Source organism: Hemicordylus capensis, chromosome 3, assembly GCF_027244095.1.
Source record: "Hemicordylus capensis ecotype Gifberg chromosome 3, rHemCap1.1.pri, whole genome shotgun sequence".
In the NCBI taxonomy this organism is placed as follows: domain Eukaryota; kingdom Metazoa; phylum Chordata; class Lepidosauria; order Squamata; family Cordylidae; genus Hemicordylus; species Hemicordylus capensis.
Genome location: NC_069659.1, coordinates 352,351,007 through 352,374,923, shown reverse-complemented (window position 1 = coordinate 352,374,923; position 23,917 = coordinate 352,351,007). Strand labels below are relative to the sequence as shown.

General features: G+C 49.4%; 1 protein-coding gene across 2 annotated transcripts in view; it reads left to right on the top strand.

Moving 5' to 3' along the window:
* The first annotated feature begins 5,191 nt into the window (after positions 1-5,191).
* LOC128352455 (intestinal-type alkaline phosphatase 1-like) overlaps positions 5,192-23,917 on the top strand; it is a 40,960-nt gene continuing 22,234 nt past the window's right edge. Inside the window, exons 1-3 of one of the 2 annotated variants that reach the window (XM_053313068.1) lie at positions 5,192-5,351; positions 17,049-17,165; positions 23,187-23,302. In XM_053313068.1, coding sequence (XP_053169043.1) covers positions 5,273-5,351; positions 17,049-17,165; positions 23,187-23,302 — 312 coding nt within the window. In that variant the 5' untranslated portion in view covers positions 5,192-5,272. Of the gene's footprint in view, positions 5,352-17,048; positions 17,166-23,186; positions 23,303-23,917 lie in introns of those variants that run through there. The other variant, XM_053313069.1, reaches the window with a different exon arrangement.

Here is a 23,917-nt window from a genome sequence, read left to right as displayed (position 1 = left end):
TTGACAGACTCCTCCTCCTCCATGGATTTATCTCATACATCCCCTTCTAAAGCCTTGCCACATCCTGGGGCAATGAATTCCATAAGTGAATTATGTGGGGTGAAGGGATATTTCTTTTTGTCTGCCCTGAATTGCCTGCCCATTCATTCATTCATTCATTCAATTTCTATACTGCCCTTCCAAAAATGGCTCAGGGCGGTTTACACAGAAAAACAACAAATAAACAAGATGGACTCCTGTCCCCAAAGGGCTCACAATCTAAAAAAAAACCCATGAGACCAGCAACGGTCACTGGAGGTCCTGTGCTGGGGGTGGATAGGGCCAGTTGCTCTCCCCCTGCTAAATAAAAGAGAGCCACCACGTCAAAAGGTGCCTCTTTGCCAAGTGAGCAGGGGTTTGCCTGGATGAACCCAAGTTCCAGTATGATGAGACCAGGAGGGAAATTTCCTTTCTGTCCATTTGAGCTCTGCTGCCCCCCACGCCCGGGGTTTCTGGGAAGGGTGTCCTGGTTGCTATGGCAACCGCCCCGCCCTGTCTGTCACTTCCAGTGTATGTGTGGCTGATTCTGGGAAGTGTGCCTCTGGTTGCCCTGGTGGCCGGCCAGCTGCCGGCTTCCTCTGGGTCTCCGAGCCTCAGACTTCCCTGCCTGGGGGTGAGGAACAGGGTGCTGCCTTCTCATGCAAGGGGACACACACACACACGCCACCCCAAGCCTGCCCAGGAATAGGAATCAAGGGGCCAGTCCTCGCTGCATCCAAGGAGAGGCCACCCACCCCTCTGGGGATCGCCATGGTCTCGTGTCTCCCCTCCGCACACCCTCCCATCTCTCTCCACAAGGCCGCGTTCCCCCCCGCCCAGCTTTAATGTTTACAGTGTAAGGGTTTGCGATGCTTTCCTGCTTTATGGGTGTTGAGAACGGCTTTGAGGGTCCCGGTCAAAAAGTGGGATAGCACTCGAATGAGCAAACGAGAGGGAGACCCGTGGGCCCCTTTTCTGTTTGGCAGCCCCACCCGTTACCAAGAAAGCCCCACGTCTTTCTGCAGCCCCAAAGGACAAAATCCTCCCTGGCCCGTTACATAGGAAACGGCCTTCTACCACATTAGATCACTGGTCCATCTCGCTCAGTATTGTCTACACAGACCGGCAGTGGCTTCTCCAAGGTTGCAGGCAGGAATCTCTCTCTCAGCCCTGTCTGGCGATGCTGCCAGGGAGGGAACTTGGACCCTTCTGCATGCAAGCAGGCAGATGTTCTTCCCAGAGCAGCCCCACCCCCTGAGAGGCATATCTTACAATGCTCACTCATGTAGTAGTCTCCCATTCAAATGCAAACCAGGTCTGACCCTGCTTAGCAAAGGGGGCCATTCAATCCAGTTCTCCCCGCATACCAGCAAGATGGCCTTTATCTCAGTTCCACAGACAGGGCTGAGGTGCCTTTTGGAAAAGTGTGAAACAATCTGCCCGTGAGAGAGCGAACCCCTAACAAATCTTCCCTTCTACGACACGGACATCCTGTCTTTCTGCCAACACACTCAAGGCCGCTTGCTATATCAATGACTTCCTAATCAACTAGAACAGATATTCTCAGGCTCAGGGCCCCAGCTGATGTGGGGTTACAACTCCCATCATCCCCAACCACAATGGCCTCGGCAGTGGATAATGGGAGTTGTAGTCAAACCACATCTAGGAAGTCCCAAAGCTGGGACTGCCTGGCCTCGGCTGTTGTTGACTTGACTGCCATATTAAAGCCACTTTAAAAGCCGCATTACTATTTAGGGCAACTGAAACCATCGTGAGGTTAGCGTTGGTGTTCAAGGATTGGAATGTTCTCCTTGATTGGTACAAGGAATGTGCTGCGTGTTGGGTACAGACTAGATAAGGAAACAGTCAGTACGTACTGAAACATTCCAAAAACGCAGCTCCACTTCTCCTTTGGTTTGCACTTTTGGTTACAACCCTGCTGGGGAGGATTGACGAAATCTAAGGAGTGGCCCTCCTTGTATGCCTTGCATCCTCCAGTAGCCACTGCTCTGGGCTGCACCAGAAAGAGGTGAAAGGGGCCTGCTGGTTTGGCCTGGACAATATCCAGGGCTATTTGGTTCTCCCTGCCACATTCCCAGAACAGAGTCCTGTTGTGAACACCTGATCATTATGTAACACCATGAAACAGCTGGGGTAACGGAGTGGCTGGGTCCCGAACAACATCAGGCCTAGCCGCAATTTTTTATTTTACATTTTATATCCCATAGCTATATGGGATTACATTTTATATCTCCAAGGAGCCCAGAGCAGTGTGCTACATACTTAAGTTTCTCCTCACAACAACCCTGTGAGGTAGGTTAGGCTGAGAGAGAAGTGACTGGCCTAGAGTCACCCAGCAAGTATGGCTGAATAGAGATTTGAACTCGGGTCTCCCTGTTCCTAGTCCAGCACTCTAACCACTACACCACGCTGGTTCCCAGCCACAGTGGTCTTTGGTTCTGTAGGCAACTATCAACCATGTTGTTGGACTAACATGTTGTTGTATGGGAATTGTAGTCCTACAACATCTGGAGGCCCAAGGTTGGGAACCCAAGACATTAAGCATCCTGGTCTACCCTCAGGGCCCCCCCCCTGCACCTGACAGCTTTCTGTAAGCTGTGTGTGTGTGTGTGTGTGTGTGTTCACGCAAGCAAGTATTGGGAGTGGTGGCTACAGTATTCTGTGCTTTCATGTCTGCTTTTAGCAATCCTTATTTCTTGTTTGAATCCAGCTGGTGTGTCTTTCCCTTGTTAAAGGAACCAGTGTCTGTTTTCAGATATGACCATATCAAATGGCTTGGGGGCAGGGCTTCTGTGGAGTAAGAACATAGGAAGCTGCCATATACTGAGCCAGACCCTTGGTCTATCTGGCTCAGTATTGTCTTCACAGACTGGCAGCAGCTCTCCAAGGCTGCAGACAGGAATCTCTCTCAGCCCTATTTTGGAGATGTCAGAGAGGAAACTTGGAACCTTCTGCTCTTCCCCGAGTGGCTCCATCCCCAAAGGGGAATATCTTGCAGTGCTCACACATCAAGTCTCCCTTTTGTATGCAACCAGGGTGGACCCCGCTTAGCTAAGGGGACAAGTCATGCTTGCTACCACAAAACCAGCTCTCCTCTTAACTTTTCCTTGCAACAGGCTTCTGTTAAAAATAACACAGATTTAAAGAGCAGTTGTCTTAAAGCATTAGTCCATAAAAGATGGCAGAGAAACTCGGAAATTCTCCCTGCTTCCTTTAACACAGAGGCTCCCAACCCTGGGTCTCCAGATGCTGTAGGACTACAACTCCCATAATCCCCAGCCACAACAGTCTCTAGGCTGGGAATCCCTAAACTAAGCTACGAATCAGGATTTCCTTGGTTTGAATGAGCTCTCCAGCAGGGCTTTTTTTCTCCCCAAAGGAAAATTCGGAACTGCACAATGAAATGTGAGTGTAATTTCCGTGCATAGCATGTTCCTCGACAACACACAACTGTGCATTTTGTTTGTCTGTGCTCAGCTACTTTGTTGCTTGGAGTCACAGTTAGAAGCCTGCGTGGAGTGGGAGAAAATCCTCAGCACTGAGTCTTGACTTCACAGTTGCAGAAGCGCGTTCTGCTCATTGAGGGAAGGGAGTATCTTCCACCCTGCGGTTGTTATTTGAGGGGGCGGGTCTCAAACATGGGCTTCCAGATGTTGTTGGATCTCAACTTTGACATCCACTGCAATCCCACATCATCTGGAGACCCGAGTTTGAAAAGCCTTGACATTTATCCCAAAATACAGGGGCAAACTCTGCATTGGCCGTGATATATAAGACGGCTGCGCAACTCTGACCCTCCAGTTGTTTTTGGACTACCACTCCCATAATCCATGACTAATGGCCACCGTGGCTGGGGATGATGGGAGTTGTAGTACAAGAGCTGGAGGGCCAAAGTGGTGCAGAGCTAATGTATAGTTTGGCTTTTTGATCGATAGGATTTTTATATCATTTGCTTGATAGATGGAGTTCAAGAAGGGACATTCCCAGTTCCCCTAGAGGTCTTCCACCCAGCCAGGGCTGTTGCTACCATTAGGCCAGCTAGGCAGCTGCCTAGGGCGCAGACCTCAGAGGGGTGCAGAGTGTAGAGTGTCAATGTGTTAAGAGTGCCCTTCTAGTTCAAAATGCTTTGTGTGCCAAAATATTTTCTTTTGTATTTGGGAAAGATAATCAAAAATTGATGTATTACCTGTTCTTGCAATTTAAAATAAATTTGGCAGTTTCAAGTTTTATGTTTTTCATTTTTTCTACAAAACACCTGTTTTTGAAAATCGAAGTTGAAAATTTTTTTGCGGGGGTGCAAGTACTTAGCCTTGCCTAGGATGCAAAATAGTCTGGCACTGGCCCTGCACCCAGCCATCAATGTGCTGTTTTTTTTCAGCCAGGTTGCTGCACCATCTGCCTTCAAACCAGGCCCCGGTTCAGAGGGTAGCAACCTTTGTTGTTGCAGCATAAACATTTTGAAGCCAGGAAGGATATTCGGCATTTCCCCCTCACTTGTAAGCTGATGTTGCTTCTGCCTTCCTTCCTCTTTACACCAGGCCTTGACTGGGCTTCTTCTGAGTGGAAACGGAAAAGTAGTTGCCCATTCTTTCCAAGTGGCGTGTTCTGAAGTGCGGAGATAAAGTGTTGTGGGTTTAAACAAATAAACATTCCTTGGGACAGGAAAGGAAGAATTCTCCTGCACTGCAAAGGGAAATGTCGGTCCTTACATTTCCTTGTTCGTTGGCTATGTGGGTGTAATCTCCACTCATTTCAGGGGAAACGGCTCTGAAGGCTTCTCTGAGCTCGGAGCATCCCAGGTCTTTCCAGGCCCTGCAGACCAGGGCAAAGGCCAATTCCTCTCTTCCCCCACAATCCCACAGCTGATTGTGTCTCCCCCTGATAGGGCTCCGCTCTCGGATTCCCAGCTGAAGGTGCGGTGGTGGAGAAAACGTGTCTGTGAAGTCTACAGAAAGAGTTGATGACTCAGTGGAAAGCTCTCCCAACCACAGTCCGAAAAGCTGTGATGAAATGGTTGGTGCATAGAATCTTATCATCACTAAGACGTCCAAGACAGGAGGCAGGGCTTCTGGCTTCCTCCCCTGGCCCCCGCCTGCCGCCCTTCACTATCTTGGCCAGGAGCCAGCAGGTCCAAAGGTGAAAGGAGGAACATAAAAACTGGAAGCCTGTGAACCTCTGCCTCTTCTTCGGAGAGCTCCAACTTTGCTGAGAGCCTCCCGGGCTTGCCTGCAACATGAACCTGCTGTTCACCCTGGGGTTCCAGGGGCTCCTCCTGTGTGTCTGCATCATCCATCTCTCAGCTGCATCCTTAGGTGAGAAGCAAACCCATTCTCTAATGCAGTGGCAGGCAACACTGGCTCTCCAACTGCTGTTGAACTGCAACTCCCAGGGATGGTGGGAGTTATAGTTCAGCAACAGTTGGCCAGCCAAGGTTGCCTAGTCCTGCTCTTAATGGCTTGGGGAACCCTTTGGACCCAAATGGCCTCACAGGCTTGTGTTGTTTTTTCCTCTTGTTGCTCTGCTACAGCTCTCATCATCCCCAGCCACAAGGGCCTCGGTCACTGAGGCTGGGGATGATGCAAGTTGTAGTCCCACAACATCTGGGGAGCCCAGCTTCTTGCTTTAACAGAAATCTGGTCCCATAAGAGTTGCACCAAAGGGAGAATTTCCACCATGTGTGTTGTTATGGGCGTGCAGCCTCTTCTTCTGGCCCCAGAAGTTGAATTTCTAGCCAGGCTGGTCCAGAACTTGACTGGTTGGTGACCCCATGCTTTGCTACCGGCTCTGCTTTGCCTCCTTATGTTAGCAACAGCTGGTTCGTATGAGGACTCAAGTAGCACGCAGGTATTTATGTCATAGATTTATATTCTGCCTTTGCAATCCCTAGAAGAGCTCGAGGCAGCCTACAAGGGTCAAAACAATACATATTGTTGATTCTTTGCCAAGTCACCCCTGCTGACTTGGCAGAGAGGCAACTTTTAACGTGGTGATTCTCTTTAATTAGCAGGCGGAGAGTAACTGGCCCTCTCCACCCCCAGCACAGCATCCTTCCAGTGACTGTTGCTGGTGTCTAAATTGTGTTTCTTTTTTAGATGGTGAGCCCTTTGGGGACAGGGAGCCATCTTATTTATGTATTATTTCTCTGTGTAAACTGCCCTGAGCCATTTTTGGAAGGGCGGTATAGAAACTGAATGAATGAATGAATGAATGAATGAATGATATGGCCAATACAATGGGCTAGCCCAGAGCAGGATGAAACAGTGGGAAACCGGGAAAGTGAAAAAGAAGTCATCAGCCTACCGCAGAATGAGGGGTGTGTTATGCCTGTAGGTGGACCACTTACTGGGGTGTTAGGATCTTAAATCCAGATAATGCAGACGGGGGGGGCTTGCTAATGAGGCAAGGTGTGGTGGCCTATGCCCAGGTGGCCTATGCCCTTTGGGGTGGCACGGGGTGGGCATCCTGCCCTGCCTGCGTCACCTCACTTGCCCGCCTCATTGGCAGTGCTGCTTGCCGCCACCCCAGCATGCTGCCTCCCCCCCCCGGCCCTCACTGCTCGCCATTTTCTGGATGCGGAGGGAGCCCCATCCCTCTGTTCCCAGAAGCCAGTGAGTGGGGGGAGTGGGAGGGGGATGGAGCAGCTAGCCCAGTCCCTTGATGTTGGCACTGTAGGAAGCTGCCATATACTGAGTCCGACCCTTGGTCCATCTCGCTCAGAGCTGTCTACCCAGACTGGCAGCGGCTTCTCCAAGGCTGCAGGCAGGAGTCTCTCTCGGCCCTGTCTTGGAGATGCTGCCAGGGCCTTCTGCATGCAAGCAGGCAGGTGCTCTTCTCGGAGTGGCCCTGCAGTGCCCACATGCGTAGCCTCCCACCCAGATGCAGACCAGGGCAGCAGGCCCTGCTTGGCAAAGGGGTATTCATGCTTGCGACCACAAGAGCAGCTCTCTGTGTCAGGGGGCGTGGCCAGAATAAGGGGCGTGGCTGGCACCAGCACTTCAGCCGACACTCGATACAGACCTCCTTTCTTATAGCTGCCTGCCGGGCCCGTTCCATTCCAGCACTGGTTCTCTCTCTTTGCTGGTCCAGCGAAGGTTCTGGTTTCTACTTGCCTATTGCCATGTTAGGGGATTGAAACAAACATGTGTAAGCTGAGCTTCTTCAGCTCTTTGAATGGCTGCCATCCCTAGGGCTGCCACTCCCCCCCCCCCCAGCAGGCTTCCTGGACTTTTAATAGTTGTGCCACAGGCAGAACTTCAACAGGTGCAGTGTTATCTGTAAAGTAACTTCATGGGGGGCAAAGCTTCACCCAGTTAATTTCTGACTGTCATGCCATTGTTCACGACCTAGGAACCTAGATGGCATCCACAGCCCTAATCATTATAACCTCCACAGCAGTGGATACGTTGAGGCTGGCGAGGAGAGCCGCTCTCTAGGACAGAAAGGGGCAGGATGGCCACCTGTTTGATTTCCTGGCAGGGCTCCCTTGCTGTATACAAGGAAAGCTCATCAGGGCATTTTTCACACCTGGATTTTAGCTCACATCCCCACCAGAATGGAGGGTGTGCATTCACATATTGGCCAGATTTACCCTGAGGTCCCTGCGAGCTTTCGGAGAGCACTCCACACACGATTCGGGGTTTTCATGGTGCGTTAAGAGCGTAAAGGTAAAGGTAAAGTGTGCCGTCAAGATTTCGACTCCAAAGAGCCCTGTGGTTTTCTTTGGTAGAATACAGGAGGGGGTTACCATTGCTTCTTCCCACGCAGTATAAGATGATGCCTTTCAGCATCTTCCTATATCGCTGCTGCCCATATAGTTCCAGTGGGGATTCGAACAGGGTTTTTAAAAAATCCACTTTTCCCTTCTGGTTCTTTTCTTTCTTTCTTTCTTTTTTTGTAACTTTGAACTCACAGTAAAGCCTTACAGTAAAGCTTGCTGTGTGGAAAACGCCCCAGTGAAGCTGTCCCTGTCCCTGTCGCTCCGTGATGGGACACACTTCTCCTGTGTGCTGAGTCTCTGCCTCGGGTGCCATTGTTGGACCCAGATGCCCAGTTAGAAGGAAAGATGGAGCCCTTGGAGATGGCATCAGGGCCCGGGTCCAAGCTGGCCTTGAAAGAGGGGCCCGCATGTTTGGAATGCAAGGCAGAACTCACTGTGGCTCTTATTAGCGGAATGTTTTGTGTCCTGCTTTTCTCTATTACCAGCGCTTGCTAAACAGGGAGCGTGAAGACAGGTGGGTATTCTGAGCAGGCTGTGGGTCGATCTGGAAAGCCGGCTGCCTTCTTGAGAGCCAGTCCCTACTCGGTCCATCGAGCTCAGTACTGTCTACACTGACCGGCAGTGGCTCTCCCAAGATTTCAAGCAAGAGTCTTCGCCAGCGCTGTCTGGAGATGCTGCCAAGGAGGGAACCTGGGACCTCCTGCAAGCAAAGCAGACGTTCTTCCATTGAGCAATGGCCCCCATCCCCTACGGGGACAATCTTAGAGCTGACAGCACTCACATGTAATCACTTCTCCAAACGCAAACCAGCAAAGACCCTGCCTAGCAAAGGGCACAATTACTGCATGTTACTGCAAGGCCAGCTTTCCTCCCCATGAGGACCGTCTGTATCGCCCCTGCTTGCACTATCAACAGCTAGATGTTCACCTGGGTTTCAGCCAGAGGTCTCTCCCCGGCCACTTTGCCGTGAGAGCCTTCAGGGGTTTACAGAACTGGGTCCCCAGATGATGTTGGACTACAGCACCTATCATTCCCAGCCACAATGGCCAAAGTCCAGTATAGTCAGGGATGACGGGTGTTGTAGTCCAACAATATCTGGGGCCCCAAATTTGGGAACCTCTGAATCCAGCGGCTGAACCCTGGAGATTATCCAGGGACTGAATCTGAGACTTTCTGTGCACAAAGTGTGTGTTCACAGCCATGCGATCCGACTGGGCAGGGCTTGTCTGGGATTTGAACCTGAGACCTCTTTAAGTGAGAATCCTCTCCCTAGATCAGCAAGCCAGAATGTGTTCAAAGTTTAAACTCCCCCAGTAATCAAAGCTGGAAGGGGCCCTAAAGGTCTGCTAATCCATCCCCCAGCTCAGTGCAGGAGTCTCTTGATTGATTGATTGATTGATTGATTGATTAAGTGCTGTCAAGTCAGTGTCAACTCTTAGCAACCACATAGGAGTCTCTTACAGCATCCCTAGCAAGTGGCCATCCAGCCTCAATTTGAAAACTCTCACTGAATGAGAGCCGACCATAGCATGAGGCAGGCGGTTCCACTGGCAAACAGCACTTACAGTTAGGAAATTCTTCCTAATGCCTAGCCTCAATCTGTCTCCTTGCCAGCCAGCGTGGTGTAGTGGTTAGAGTGCTGGACTAGGACTGGGGAGACCCGAGTTCAAATCCCCATTCAGCCATGAAACTCACTGGGTGACTCTGGGCCAGTCACGTCTCTCTCAGCCTAACCTACTTCACAGGGTTGTTGTGAGGAGAAACTTAAGTATAGTACACCGCTCTGGGCTCCTTGGAGGAAAAGTGGGATATAAACTGTAAATAATAATTATTATTAATAATAATTAATAATTTCAATCTGCTGCTGCTAGTCCTCCCCTCAAATGCAACTGAGAACAGCTCCAGCCCTCCTCCTGTGTGACAGCCCTTCAGACATTTGGAGACGGTTATAATACCTCCCCTTAGTCGTCTCTTCTTCAGGTTAAACATACCCCCAGTGCTAACCATGTTATGGCCCTGTTAGTATTATTTATTCAATAAGTGTTACTTAGGCACCTAAAAGACAAAGTCTTGTTTGGTGTATAGAATTAACAATGATTAAACCCAGCCTGTAGGCTTACAATGTAAATAAACAGACACCTGAAGATAAGGAAGACAACTGAGGAAGAGAGACACTAAATCAAAATCCCAGCACATCAGAGGCGGCTGTGAAAACAGATATGCCTGGAGGCACTTCCTAAAGAGTGGTTTTTTGTGGTGGGGTGTTGGGGTTGGATCATGTGCCTGTCTGGAGGCCCCACAAGGTCCCATGATGCTGCCCAAGGAAACGGCAGGTGGCAGTAATATTTCTCCTGAATAAGAGATTGCTATCACAAGAACACAGAGCTCTTGGAGAAATTAAAGCAAACATATCGGTGTATGAAAGAATAATGACAAAGAGGGGCAATTTAAAATACAAACATTTTAAAATGAGCATAAGGGAAAAGACATTGGTGTGGAGCAGGACCGGAGAGGAACAACATGGCCGTGTTTGCATGTGCCCCCCGCCCCAAAGGTTGCTGAGTGATATCAGTGGTTGTAAATGGGATAAAGGACAACCCTAATAACCAAGCCTAGAGAAATGTAGAGAATGAACAAGCATTTTGGCAATATCTCCCTCTCTTCCCACAATAGACCTCAGGGTCACCTAATGAAACTGAGGGGTGGTAGGGTGAAGGACAGATGAAAGGAAAGACTTCTGAACACTTTCCATAATTAATCTGTGGAACTCACTGCCATAAAATGTGGCCCTGACCCCTGGCTTGGATAGCTTTAGAAATGGTGATTAGATAAATTCATGTTGACAATAATAATCCGTCAACAGTCATTTATCCATGATAGCTAAGAGACAGTTTGCCATACCAGTGGGAAAGGGCTATTTGCTTTCCCATCTGAATATTCATCGTATCCATATTCGTATTCGTTGTGGGCTCCCAGAGGTGCGTGCTTGGCCACTGCGGGACCAGAACACTGAACCAATTCTTTTGGACTAGGCAAAGAGGTGCCTTTTCAAGTGGGGACTTCCTTATAGTTAGCAGTGGGGGAGCCGCTGTCCGGCCTGGGATAGCGTCCCCCCCAGCGGCTGGTGCTGGTGCTGAACCCCTTTGAGGCAGGGAACCAGCTTCTCTTTTGTTCTGCTGTGTAAACCACTTTGAGAAGTGTGTCTCTTGTTCAAAGGCAGTATACAAAGGTTTCCAGTAATAATAAAATAACGAGCAGAGCCTTTGGGCTGTTCCGTCAGGGCATTATGTTCTTGCGGTTGCCACTCTGTCTCCGCCTTGCCTTGCTCTCGATCAGTTTCGCAGGATTGAAGTGCACAGTTCCTCCACGCATAAATCACCCTCTTCCAACCGTGAACGGAACCTGTTGACCTCCACACCACCACATCCACTCTGTTCCAAGCTGAATGTGTTCAGGTTAAGGGAGGACACGGTGTGTGCAACCCACCCACCCCGTCCCTGCTGCATTAAACCAGTGGCTCCCAGCTCCGGATCCCCAGAGGTGGTTGGACTACAACTCCCATCATCCCCAGCCACAGTGATCTTTGGGGACAGAGCTGGTCTTGTGGTCGCAAGCATGACTTGTCCCCTTAGCAAAGCAGGGTCCATCCTGGTTGCATATGAATGGGAGACTAGAAGTGTAAGCACTGCAAGATATTCCCCTTAGTAGGGGATGGAACCACTCTGGGAAGAGCATCTGGGTTCCAAGTTCCCTCCCTGGCAGTATCTCCAAGATAGTGCTGAGAGAGACTCCTGCCTGCAACCTTGCAGAAGCTGCTGCCAGTCTGTGTAGAGTAGACAATACTGAGCTAGATGGACCAAGGGTCTGACTCAGTATATGGCAGCTTCCTATGTTCCTATGACCGTGATTTGCAAGGTGCCGAAAATTGTGACTGTCCCCAGTGAAGACTGGCAATTGTAGAGCATGGTGGGTTGAAAATGGTTTGTTGTTGCCCAAGAATAGGTTGGTAGTTGGGTGTCCACAGTGACAGGCAGAGGGAGATAAGGGTCCCTTCATTTCTGGCTGCAGAAAGTGAATTTGGGCAGGTGCTGCTTCTCCTGGCTGCATACAGGGAAGCTGCCTCCGATGGGTTTCTCTTTAACAAGCTGGCTGTGGGGATATCAACAGATGAATTCAGAGAGATGCTGCTGAATTACTTGGATTTCTGTCTCATGGTGATAGGAAGCTGCCTTCTACTGAGTCAGACCATAGGTCCATCCAGCTCAGTATTGTCTACACAGACTGGCAGCGGCTTCTCCAAGGTTGCAGGCAGGAGTCTCTGTCAGCCCTATCGGGAGATGCTGCCAGGGAGGGAACTTGGACCCTTCTGCATGCAAGCAGGCAGGTGCTCTTCCCAGAACGGCCCCATCCCCTCAGGGGAAGATCTTAAAGTGCTCACATGTGTGGTCTCCCATCCAAATGAAAACCAGAGTGGACTCTGCTTAGCAAAGGGGACAATTCGCACTTGCTACCATGAGACCAGCCCTCTAGGTTGGGGTAGCAACTCTGAAACTTTTGGGAAGAGCTAAACGATTTGGGGTGGTTAGCAAAGCGGTCAACTCAGGACTGGTCCCCACAGTGACTCAGCTGTATATGTGAGCTGTCACCACTGGGAAGCACATCAGAGGTCCTGCACTGTCCAGGGGTTGGGCTAGCAGACCTCCGGGGTCCCTTCAACTCCTCCCAATCTCTCAGTCTGTGATTCCCCCTTTACTTGTGCGGCCGCGAAAGGTGCCGGAGAGCCCTGTCCTCCTTTGCAGCTGGACATCTCAGCCCCCACTCTGGCCAGCAAGCCAAAGCCCTGAGATGTGCTTGGACATTCCCAGGTGGCTCTGTGCCTCCCCTCAGCTGCCCGTCAAGGTCCAAGGATTTAGAGCTGGCAGCAAAGCCTCCATCGCAGCCAGGGCTCCTCCGGCTCTGTGGCTGATTTCTCCGCTTGGCAGCCCTGCTTAAGCTGACCTGCGCTGCTGGCCAAGTCCTTCTTCATTAAGCGAGCTGCACAGCTAGAAGGTGAGAGGTGCCGGCTGCTTCCCTGCCTCGCGTGGTCAGTTGCTGCCGGCCGTGAGTGGTGGGAGGCTGTGGGTTTGCTCTGAACATTGGAGCAGGGTGCCTGTGTGGGTGATGAGCAGGTGCTCAATCCAGGAGTCCTGAGCTGAGAAGCCGGAGCAGGCAAGACACAGAAGGGAAGGAGAAGCTGCAAGGAAGGCATCCCAGGAATCCACAGCTCTTGACACGTGGGTCCTTTCCACTGGAAGGTGCAGGCACTGCCATGGATCAGCTAGCCCCGGGGTTCTCAAGCTGGGATCCTCCTAGATCCATTCGGAATTCAACTGCAAAGAGGCAATGTCTATTTTGAGAGCAACTGTTGCGATTCTCTCTTTTAATGAACTTAACACTAATATTCATAAATTAATCATATAATATAAACAACTTTATTTGTTAGCCACCCCATAACAAATTGTTATCTGGGCGGCTTACAGCACAACATTAAAAAGTGTCCAATAAAAACACATAAAACACAACCCAAAAATGCAATACCAAAGAAAACATACAAAATACAATACAAACCCATAGCTGGAGCACCGTTGACCTTTCTCCAGCCAGTCTGCATTTGTTAGCTGTGTGGCGGCCCAGGACCACTCGACGTGCTTGTGCCTTTCCCCCTCCATGGCCAACAGCAACTCCATGGGAGTGGGATGTGATTAATCACCCCTCCACCACACACACACACACACCAGCACCATGGACAGCAGCACCACGAGGGCCTTACTCCGTTGAGGGAAATGGAAAGACATCTGGGAATCTGGTCATGGGTCTCGGTTTCCCTCCCTGCCTCTGCTGCTGCTGCTGCTGCTCAGGTGAGAGCCTTCACCTGCCTCCTCAAGTGCCCAGACCCAAGGCAGGAAGTACGGGGTGCGCATAACGGTTGGCTTGGAGGTGGTCAGGCGGGCTGGTCACAGAGGAAGCTTCTGCGGTGCCAGTACAAGCTGTCTTTCAGGGAGACAGAGAAGTTGGTTGGCCCTGAGGACCTCAGGGCCTGCACTGCTGAGGGGAAAGAAGTGGCGGTGGTAGCAATAGGGAAAGGATGAGCTTTTGGCTGGCTCCAAGATCCTCTGCTCTTTCCCCTCTCCCACTGTAGCCCCAAGCCAGCATGGGTTAGCCATTGACCCGGTGAATGACTGGGGAGGCTACCAGGGAGAAGGCCTTTTCGGTGGCTGCACCGTATTTATGGAATAGCCTCCCCAGTGAGGTTCTCCTGGCTTGATCACTTTGTTCTTTTAGATGTCCGGTGAAGGCCTTTTTGTTCATGCAGGCCTTTTAAATTGGGGGTTTTAAATTCGGGTTTTTAGATTTGTTCTGATTTTTAAACTAGTTTTAAAATGAGTTTTAAAGCTGCTCTGTATTGTATTTTGTATTTCCTTTCCTCCTTTTTGTTTGTTTGCTATGATTTTATGTGTTATGTGTTTTTTAGTCCTCTGTTGTGAGCCACCCAGAGAAGAATTCGTTATAGGGTGGCTAAAAAATAAAGGTGATGATTGATGAGTGATGAGCAGCCTGTGCAGCTCAAGTTAAAGCCGGCACTCCACATTTCTCAGCTGGGGGCAGGGAAGCTGGACTTTGTCTAGGGCACCAAAAGCCCTGATGCCCACCCTGGTCCTCCTGTGCAATAATTGCATGCAGTCTGGATATGGGGGTGTGTGGGAGGGGAGGAGGGGATGGGCAATAGAGATTACTGTCCCACTCCAGTCCTGCTTGGGCAGTTTTGACTAGTCGCAAGGACCCAGAAGGGATCTCTGAACATTGCCCTCTGTGACTCTCTTCAGCCTGTTGATGTGTGATCCAGTAATCCATGTTCTCCATCCTGCTTGGTCTTGCTGAGATCGACTCTGCCATAGACTTTGGAGAGAAGGCTTATTCCAGTTTCATGAGGCTAGCATGAGGGGTATAAATTTGCATGGGCAAATATATACTGGTGAGGAAAAAATTCATGCAGCAAATGCTGCACATCTGCCAATAGTCCATTTAGCAGCATTTACGGTGGATGATGGATGAGCCAGACTCATCATATTCCTGCTGGCTGATCCATTCCTGCTGGCTGATCCACTGATCCTGCTGGAAGGTAGAGAGAGATGCAAAGATAGAGCCACCATTCCAAACTGAGTATTTGCACTCAGGAGGAGCAATGGTCTTGATCTTCATTCTACTGGGACCCAAATTCGTAACTAGAGGAAAATTACTTTTATTTGTGCACAGCAGAGTACAGCAGGCAGAGGGATCTTATCACTAACAGAATTTGCCTAAAGCTTCAAAGTAGAAGCGGCACTAAGAGAAAGCAAGAGATTTAACAAAACATTCTGATTTTAGTCAATATTCAACATTCACAATAGGTTTGGTATGTTTAAAAATCCAGAACTTAAGCAGGTTTTAGATACAGTAGAAACAGTTCTGAAGAAAGTTGGGTGTAAAAACAGAAAACAAAAAAGGGTCTCAGCTGGTCTGCCTGTCATACAGGAGACCCTCTGTCACGCTACACCTTCTATTGAGATCAGGAGTCCTCAGCCTTGGGTCCCCAGAGGTTGTTGAACTACAACTCCCATCATCCCCAGCATTTGGTCACTGTGCCTGGGGGTGATGGGAATTGTAGTCTGACAATCTCTGGGGGCCTAAAGTTGATTACACCTGGTCTAGCTTTTCATGTAGCAAATGTCCATCCAGATCAGCTTTTTGTTAGCTGGATGCCCGCAGGAGGCACACAGACAGGTGCATGAAAGGAATTGCCTTCCTCCAGAGCAGGCCTGCTCAACTTCGACCCTCCTGCAGATGTGGTCCTACAATTCCCATAATCCTTGGCTATTGGCCACTGTGACTAGGGATTATGGGAGTTGCAGTCCAAGAACAGCTGGGGGGCCTAAGTTGAGCAGGCCTGCTCCAGAGGTTCTGTTTGGCATGCCTTTGCCCTCTGAGGTTAGGTGGGTGACAAAGAGAGTGGGCTTTTTCTGTGGCAGCGCCCCGACAATGAAATGCTGTCCACAAAGAGGTGGGCACCTGATGCCAACGTTGTCGTCTTTCCGGTGCCAAGTGAAAACTTCCTTTTATTTTCCCAGGCCTCTTGCTTTAATGTGAATGCCTTTATTTATAATGTGTGGTTTTAATCCCTGCTTGAGATCCTGTTGTGGTCGTTTTTGGTGAAATAATTTTAGCTGACATCGCCAGTTAATGGTTTTCAGGTAGATTCTGTTTTGAGAATATTAATGGATACCTGGAAGCCACCTTAAAGGCTTTTTGGAGTCCTGGGAGATGGGAGACATAACTCTCAAAAGACACTTAACTAGCCACACAGCTGGCTCCCTGGGTGGAATTGCTGCCTATTGCCCGGCACTCAACTGTGCAGAGGCGAGGAATGCTGGTGGGCGCACCCTTTAAAGAGTCCGTTTCCTTTGGATCAAAGACCACTGGGAGCTCACAGTGTCCTTGTCAAATGATCTGCTGCTTCACAGATGGACACAGGCTGCTGGTTTCGAGTTAGCAGGGGAGGAATATCAATGGGGAGCAGATGCAAAGGAGGTGAAGTTTCCTTAACCTTGGAATGGTTTTGCTGCCAAATGCTTAGGCTTCCCAGAAGTTGTTAGACTGCAATCCCCATCATCTCCATCATCCCCAATGGCCTTCAATCATTGCAGCAGGGGATGATGAGCATTGTAGTCCAACACCAGCAGGGGTTTGAGAACCCCTGGCCTAGGCAGAACTGAATCTCAACTCAGTCCCACTTACAAGTCCAGACAGGGTTCTGCTTTAATCTAACAATAGACCTGCTTGGTTGATGCTCCCTTACAGAGTCAGACCATTGGTCCATCTAGTCCAGTATTGTCTACACTGTCCGGCAGCAGTTCTCTAAGGATTCAGGCAGGAGTCTTTCCCTTCCCTACCTGGAGATGCTTTCTCTGGGACTGAACCTGGGACCATCTGCATGCGAAACAGATACTCTACCCTTGAGCTATAGACCTTCTCTTCAAGGAGGGATAAAGGTGATGTCCTCCCTTTTTTCTTCCTAGTACCTGACCTTCAGAGATATACTGCCTGTGAATATGGAGGTTCAATTTGGCTGTCACTGCTAGCAGTGTCCAATAGACCTGTCCTTCAGGGTCAACTTCTCCCCCCACTGTCTGCTACTACATCTTCTAGTGATGCTGAATACCATAACTGAAAGATGTTTGTGCAAATCAATGACTCCCTCCTCTCCTGGTACTCCTAGAGCAAGAAAAGAACCCGGACTATTGGAATAAGAGAGCCCAGCAGACCCTGGAATCAGCACTCAAGCAGAACCCCATGAACCACCGGGCCAAGAACATCATTCTCTTCCTGGGTGATGGTGAGCATATGCACAGACACACAGACACAGTCAGGGCAGGGCTGGATTCACTGGGACACTTGTGCCTAATTGGCCATAGTTGCTCATCCTCACGCACGGTGGGGGGGGTGTGCCCAAGAAGGCACAGCTGCCCCCCGCTTCCTGGCAGCAGCCTGGGTCACTCCTGCCCCACCCGAGAGCCATCCTGGCTGCAGGCTGCCCATTCATCAGGTCGCGCTAACCATCAACTTGTTAGGATGAGCCACTCCTGCTAGGAGGGCCTCATATTTCCAGAGGCTCCAACGTTTGTGAAGCAAAAGAAGCAGGCTCTGTGCAAAACTTGGCTGAGGCTTGGATGAACTTGTCAATCCACAGACTCAGACTCTGGTGTCCAAATAACCCAAGCGAAACACTGAGAAGCAGACTAGTTTTGCAGCCTATCCAAACAAGGGAGACCAACTTTTGTTGAAACATACTTATGTGAAATGCACATAAACACACACTCACACACATGAACACAGGAAGCTGCCTTCTGCCGAGTCAGACTGTTGGTCCAACTCACCCGGTATTGTCTACCTAGACTGGCAGCAGCTCTCCAAGGTTGCAGGCAGGAATCTCTCCCAGCCCCACCTGGAGATGTTGTCAGGGAGGGAACCTGGGACCTTCTGCATGCAAAGCAGATGCTCTGCCACTGAGTTATGCTGGCTCCATCACTTACAAATCAGACCCCTTTAATCAAGTTGGCATGATGAGCAGGCATGGTATGAGTTGATAACCAGATAAAGTATTAGGACCTCCGTTGGTAATGTGACTAGAAAGAAAAACATGGGCATTTGTGGATATTTACTTACTTACTTACTTAATGTACTTTATTTAACATATTTGTATTCTGCCCAAAATGCAAGTCTATGGGCAGTTTAAAACAAAACAATAGAAACAAGTAAAAAGGTTAAAACATTACAACAATTTAAAACAACTTTAAAACTATTAAAAGCTATTGAATGATTAAAACAGTCTCTAATTAAAAGCCTGGGTGAACAAATGTGTCTTGACTGCCTTTTAAGAAGTTGTCAGAGAGGGTACAGGTAAAGTGTGCTATCAAGTCGATTTTGACTCCTGGTGCCCACAGAGCCCCGTGGAGGTTCTTATTTCAGCAGGAAGTGTGTTCCAAAGCCTCGGGGCAGCAATGCAGAAGACCCATCCCCGAATAGCCACCAGATGAGCTGGTGGCAACTGCAGGCGAACCTCTCCTGATTATCTCAATGGGCGGTGGGGCTCATAGCGAAGAAGATATGTCTGGCACCTCTATTCTCTAACAATTGAATTAACTTTGGGGAGGGCAGAGGGGGCTCAGCCCCCTTACCTTTGGTGGTGCTCTCCTTAGCGAATGCTTCTGGAAGATGATGGGCGTGGTGGTGGATTGCACTTAGGGACCCTCCCTATTGGATATGTGAGAAGAGCCACACACAGAGACCGTTTAAAATAATTCAGCCATTTGTTGCTAACATCCTCCTGTGCATAAAGCGGAGATTGCTGAAAAACCAAATAAGCACAGGATAACTGAGGACTATCTATGTGGTCGCTAAGCGTCGTCACCGACTTGACGGCACTTAATCAATCAATCAACTGAGGCCTCTCCCTCATCTGAGCCTAAGACTCTTCAGACCTCTTGGGAGATCATAAAGGCCTAACCACTCACACAGGCTTCTGCTGTACAGCTGAAATGGTTCTGCCCCCTGCACTGGTCCCCTCACGTGGCCTTTCTCATCCTGGAGTCTTCTGATTTTGCCTCTTCAAGAGGCAGTACACAGCAGCCTCTCTCTCTCTCTCTCTCTCTCTCTCTCTCTCTCTCTCTCTCTCTCTCATTTGAGCATTGTGATTCTCATGTCAAGGATTCTTGCCTGAATGGCCCCTTCTCCCCAACACTATTACATATTGCTGAAGACTTTTCTCCACCTGCTTTATTCATTTGCTCAGCGAGAGTTTTTTAAAATCAAAATGACATTTCATTCCTTTTAGTAAGTCTTTGGAATGCTTTAATAGAATGTTTAATCTCACAATGTAGCCGATTGTATTTATAAATAGCTACTGAAAGTCTGAAGGCACCCAGTAGGTTTAGATACAGTGGTCCCTCGACTTACGAACTACTCAACATAAGTATTTTTCGAGTTACAAACGGCAGTTTTAGATCCGGTTTTAGATGCGGTTTTTTCGACTTACAAATTTTTAGATGGGGTTTCCTCGACTTACGAATTTTACATGCGGTTTCCTTGACTTGCCTGCCTGTTTACTGCCTGTTTATTCTTGAAAAGAAATGTTCCTGTGCAGTTTGCAAGCCTTACTGGGGGTCTGGGTCTTTTTTCTAGGCTCCGGAACGCATTAATCCGTTCCCAATGCATTCCTATGGGAAACCGCTTTTCGACTTACGAACTTTTCGACTTACAAATGTGCATTCGGAACGGATTAATTTCGTAAGTAGAGGGACCACTGTATTTGGGGTAGGCTTTGACATGGGCTGGGGGGGAGGATTGAAAGTGAGGGGCGTAGAATGAGCCCCAGCCAAGGGAAGGGCAGGTCTGACTGAAAGGCTTTCCAGCACGGCCCACACTTCTGTCCTTCTGTGCTCTGTTCTCTCCCCCAATCTGCCTGTGGGTTGCCTTCCTGCTTTCTCCCAAGGGTTTCCTTCTATAGCAGGGTGCTTCCAGCTTTGGGTCCTCCTCAGATGTTCTTGGACTGCTGCAACTCCCAGCCACAGAAGAAAGACAACTTTAGAAACCCAGAAAAGGCAAAAATAGGGACATGTAATTTACCTGAGGGGGGACCCAAAGCAAAGGCTGTCCCTCCCTGGTTTGTAAGGATGTTTGTGGCATCCTGTATCTCCTGCAAAGAAAGGTGATATGCTTGCATTTATTAGTACAGAAACAAAATCGATTTGAGCTACTACACTGTTAAAACAGATACAATTAACTCAGGGGTTCTGAAGCTTGGGTTGTCAGATGTTGTTGGACTACAGCTCCCATCATCCATAGCCACCATGGCCAAAGTCATGGTGGCTGTGGGTGATGGGTGTTGTAGTCCAACAACATCTGGCCACGCAAGCTTGAGAACTCCTGAAGTAACCAATGCAGGTGTCTTTGATCAGGTTACATCTCCAAGACCCAGTGTGTGGGCTAGTGGTTAGAGTCTTGGACTAGGACTAGGGTAGGGAGACCCAAATCCAAGTTCACATTTCTGGCCATGAAACTCACTGGATGACTCTGACTCAGTCAGCCGTACCTACCTCACAAAGTCATTGTGGGGATAAAACAGAACCATACAGAACACACTGGGTTCCTTGGAGGAAGAGCAGGAAATCAATGTAGAAGCAATACATTCTGAGCACCCCCCCGCCCCCCAAAAGGGTGAGAACAGGCCGAGGTGCCATGCACGTTCCCTCCCCTCCCACGTCTCTGCTCCCACTGGCCCCACACTTCCCGCAGAGATCTGCAGAGCAGCCCAGCTCAGTCCCGGCTCTTCTGGGAGGTCAGCCTCAGCCTCCCGCCCTGGCCGTGCCCTCCGCTTCTCTCCAACTCTCCTTCACAGCCTGATTTACACTCGCTGGCTACTGGCTCTGGCACTGTCTGCTCGATGTCCCTATAACTCAGCCCAAAGTTTGCACAGAGTGGATTTTGGCAGCCGGCAAAGAGCTGCTGCTGGCCGGTTCGAAGCTTCCCATCTGTCACAGGGGGACAACTCAGGGCACCTCTTGCCAGATTGCTCTGCCCCCCTCGGGCCGGGCTGCTTATTGTGGGGGACAGGAAAGGGAAGACCTTCTCCGCATCCAAGAACCGCTGAGGACTGGGGAAGCCAAGGGCTACAGAGAGCAAAGCTCCCAGCATGCAAAGAGCCAGCACATCACGCTGCCAAAGCAAATGCGGCAGGGAGGGGCCAACTGCTTGTGGCTTTCAGGTCAGGAAACTGAGGCACCCCTGCCCCCTCCCCCAGCTCCGAGTTGCCTTGACCGGTCATCATCAGGGTCCTGCAAGAGGGCCGCCATGTAATCTGCTCGGGATGCACAAAAGGCAGCGTTGCACCACGTGCAGCTTTTCTCACCACAATATTGCAACACAGCAGAAACTGGCAAAAGTTTAGTAGGCAGTTTATTTGCCTTAAGATATGCTCCCCACTGCCCCATGACAAAAGAGTCACATTTTAAAGTGGTGATTCTCTTATGTTTAGCAGGAGGCGAGCAATACTACCTTAGAGAGAGCCTTCTTCTGCATGACCCCCACCGCACGTTAAGGCCATCTGAGGAGGTCCGTCTCCAGTTACCCCCAGCACATCTGGCGGAGACTCTCTGTGGCTGCTCCTGGGCTGTAGGATGTGCTCCTCGCAGAAATCCGTTATTTGAATTCATTATTGGTTTTCAGGAGAGCCCTTAAAACCTCTCTGTTTGGCCTGGCCTTCCAGGGTTTTTAAACTGTTGTAAATGTTCGGCCTGGTCCTCCAGGGTTTTTGAACTGTTTAAAATGTTTTAACTGTTAATTGATTTTATGTTGTTTCATAGTTTTTATTTTTAACTGTTAATTGATTTTAATTGTTTTTATTTTAATGTCAATCACCCTGAGCCATTTTTGGGGAAGGGCAATCAATCAATCAATCAATCAATAACTGGCTCTATCCAACCCCAGCACAACATCCTTCCAGTGGCTGTTGCTGGTCTTTACCTTATGTTTCTTTTTAAATTGTGAGCCATTTGGGGACAGCAAATAATCTTAGTTATTTATTATTTAGTTTCTATGAATTGCGTTGAGAACTTGAGAACTTCCATTGAAAAGCGGTGTAGAAATATTCCTAGTAGTAATAGCAGCAGCACTGCAAAACCTAGACATTCAATAAGACATTCAGCAAAAGAAATATGCCAATAATAATCCTTAAGGCTCAAAGTTCTTCACATATATCATATTAGGCCCATCCACACGTTATGTTCAACACCATGCGACGTGTGTACAGTGTATGCAGGTACAGTCATTCACATGTTATGCTGAACACAGGTACGGAAGTATGGGCTTCCCAGTCATGGTTTTGAGTATCCGCGACCAGGAAATTGCAGTAGATCGCACCAACCACAACCTAAGTATTTGTGGTTTGGCAAGATTTTTTTTGCAATTGGGAGTGTTTCGTGATTTGGGGGGTCAGGGGGTCATTTTCGGGGGCCAGGGGGTCATTTTCAAGGGTCCCCTTCACTCCTCTTACTCACTCCTGGTGATTTGGGGATATTTTTTTCTTCTGTTTTTCACTGTATTTTGCAGTCCTTTTGCCACCGCGATTCCCCTAGCCCCCGAATCCACCAATCGCAAGGTTTTCCCAGAATGGAACCCTCATGGTTGGTGAGGGATGGCTGTACACTTCCTCTCTGTATCCTTCATTTGAAGGGCCTCTGCCCAGGTTGACTTTTAATATGAACCCAGGTACAGTCATTCACACAAACACACGTACAAGTGTTCGTACAGACATCTGTACACGTGTACAGCATAATGTCTGAATCGTGCTGTTGTCGTAACCTTTGGTGTAAGGCCCCTGAGAGAGGCTGGATTCAAACTAGGGACAAAGCTTGGTCTCTTCGTCCCTGTGCCACAGCAGCCCTGTGAGGGAGGCCAGAATCCTTATTCTCCTATTGCAGGGTGCAGAGAGAGAGAGGTGTGTGTGTGTGGCTGGGTGTGGGGGCGGGCAGCTTGCCTAAGTGAATTCATGGAGGAAAGAAATAGAAATAGCACAGGTGGAGAGAAAGTGAAAAATGCTATATGTCTTCAATAGAAATGTAACCTCGTTTGCCTGGCATGATGGCCCGCTGCCCTCCAAAAAGTCCTGGGAATTATAGTTGGGTGTGAGTATTAACCATTCTCCACTGGAGAATTAAGGCTCTGGTGAAATCCATGCGCAGTCAGAGTGCCCTACCTGAGCGCTGCAAAGGCAGATGATAATTAATCTACTAAGGCAGCTCCTTTAACGGGATGACAGCACAGCGCCTCTAAGAGTCCTTCTCTAACGCTCTGCTTGCAGGGATGGGCGTACCCACCATCACAGCAGCCCGCATCTACAAGGGGCAGCTGGCAGGAGGCTCTGGCGAGGAGAACGTGCTGGCGATGGAGAGATTCCCCTACGTTGCCTTGTCCAAGGTGGGAGTCCTGACTGCTTCCCTGGAGTCTGCCCCAGGGAAGAGGGTGTCTCTGCATGCTGCTATGTTCATCCTGAGCTAGATCAGGGACAGACATTCCTGAGGTGGGACCAGCCGGCAGACACAGATCCTTCCTCAAAACAAAGGAAGAGCCCTGCTGGATCAGACTGAGGCATGAATGTCACTGTCCTCCTCCATTGTTGCCCCTCAGCAACTGATATGCAGTGGTATACAGCCTCTGAGCATGGAGGTTCTATATAACCATCATGGCTAATAATACTGCCTGATATGTACATCTCTAGGCGGCGACTGATGTCTTCTGAACTAGTGCCTATCACATCTTGCAGCAGCAGGGAGTGGATGATACGGGTCTCTCCTGGAAGAGAATGTCTCCATGAAACGCTTCTGATAAAATGGAAGCTAGATTAATGCACATTGACTACCACTTCATTTTGTCCATTCTGAATCAACAGCCAAACAGATTTATTGGGGGACCCTGATGTCGAGTGTTTGGGTATCTGGGACAGTGTCGCAAGGCACTCAAGAACTGAGCTGAGTGGCTTCCGGGCAAGCCCTCCCAAATTAGGGCCACTTCCAGTTACTGCGCCCAGTTGCC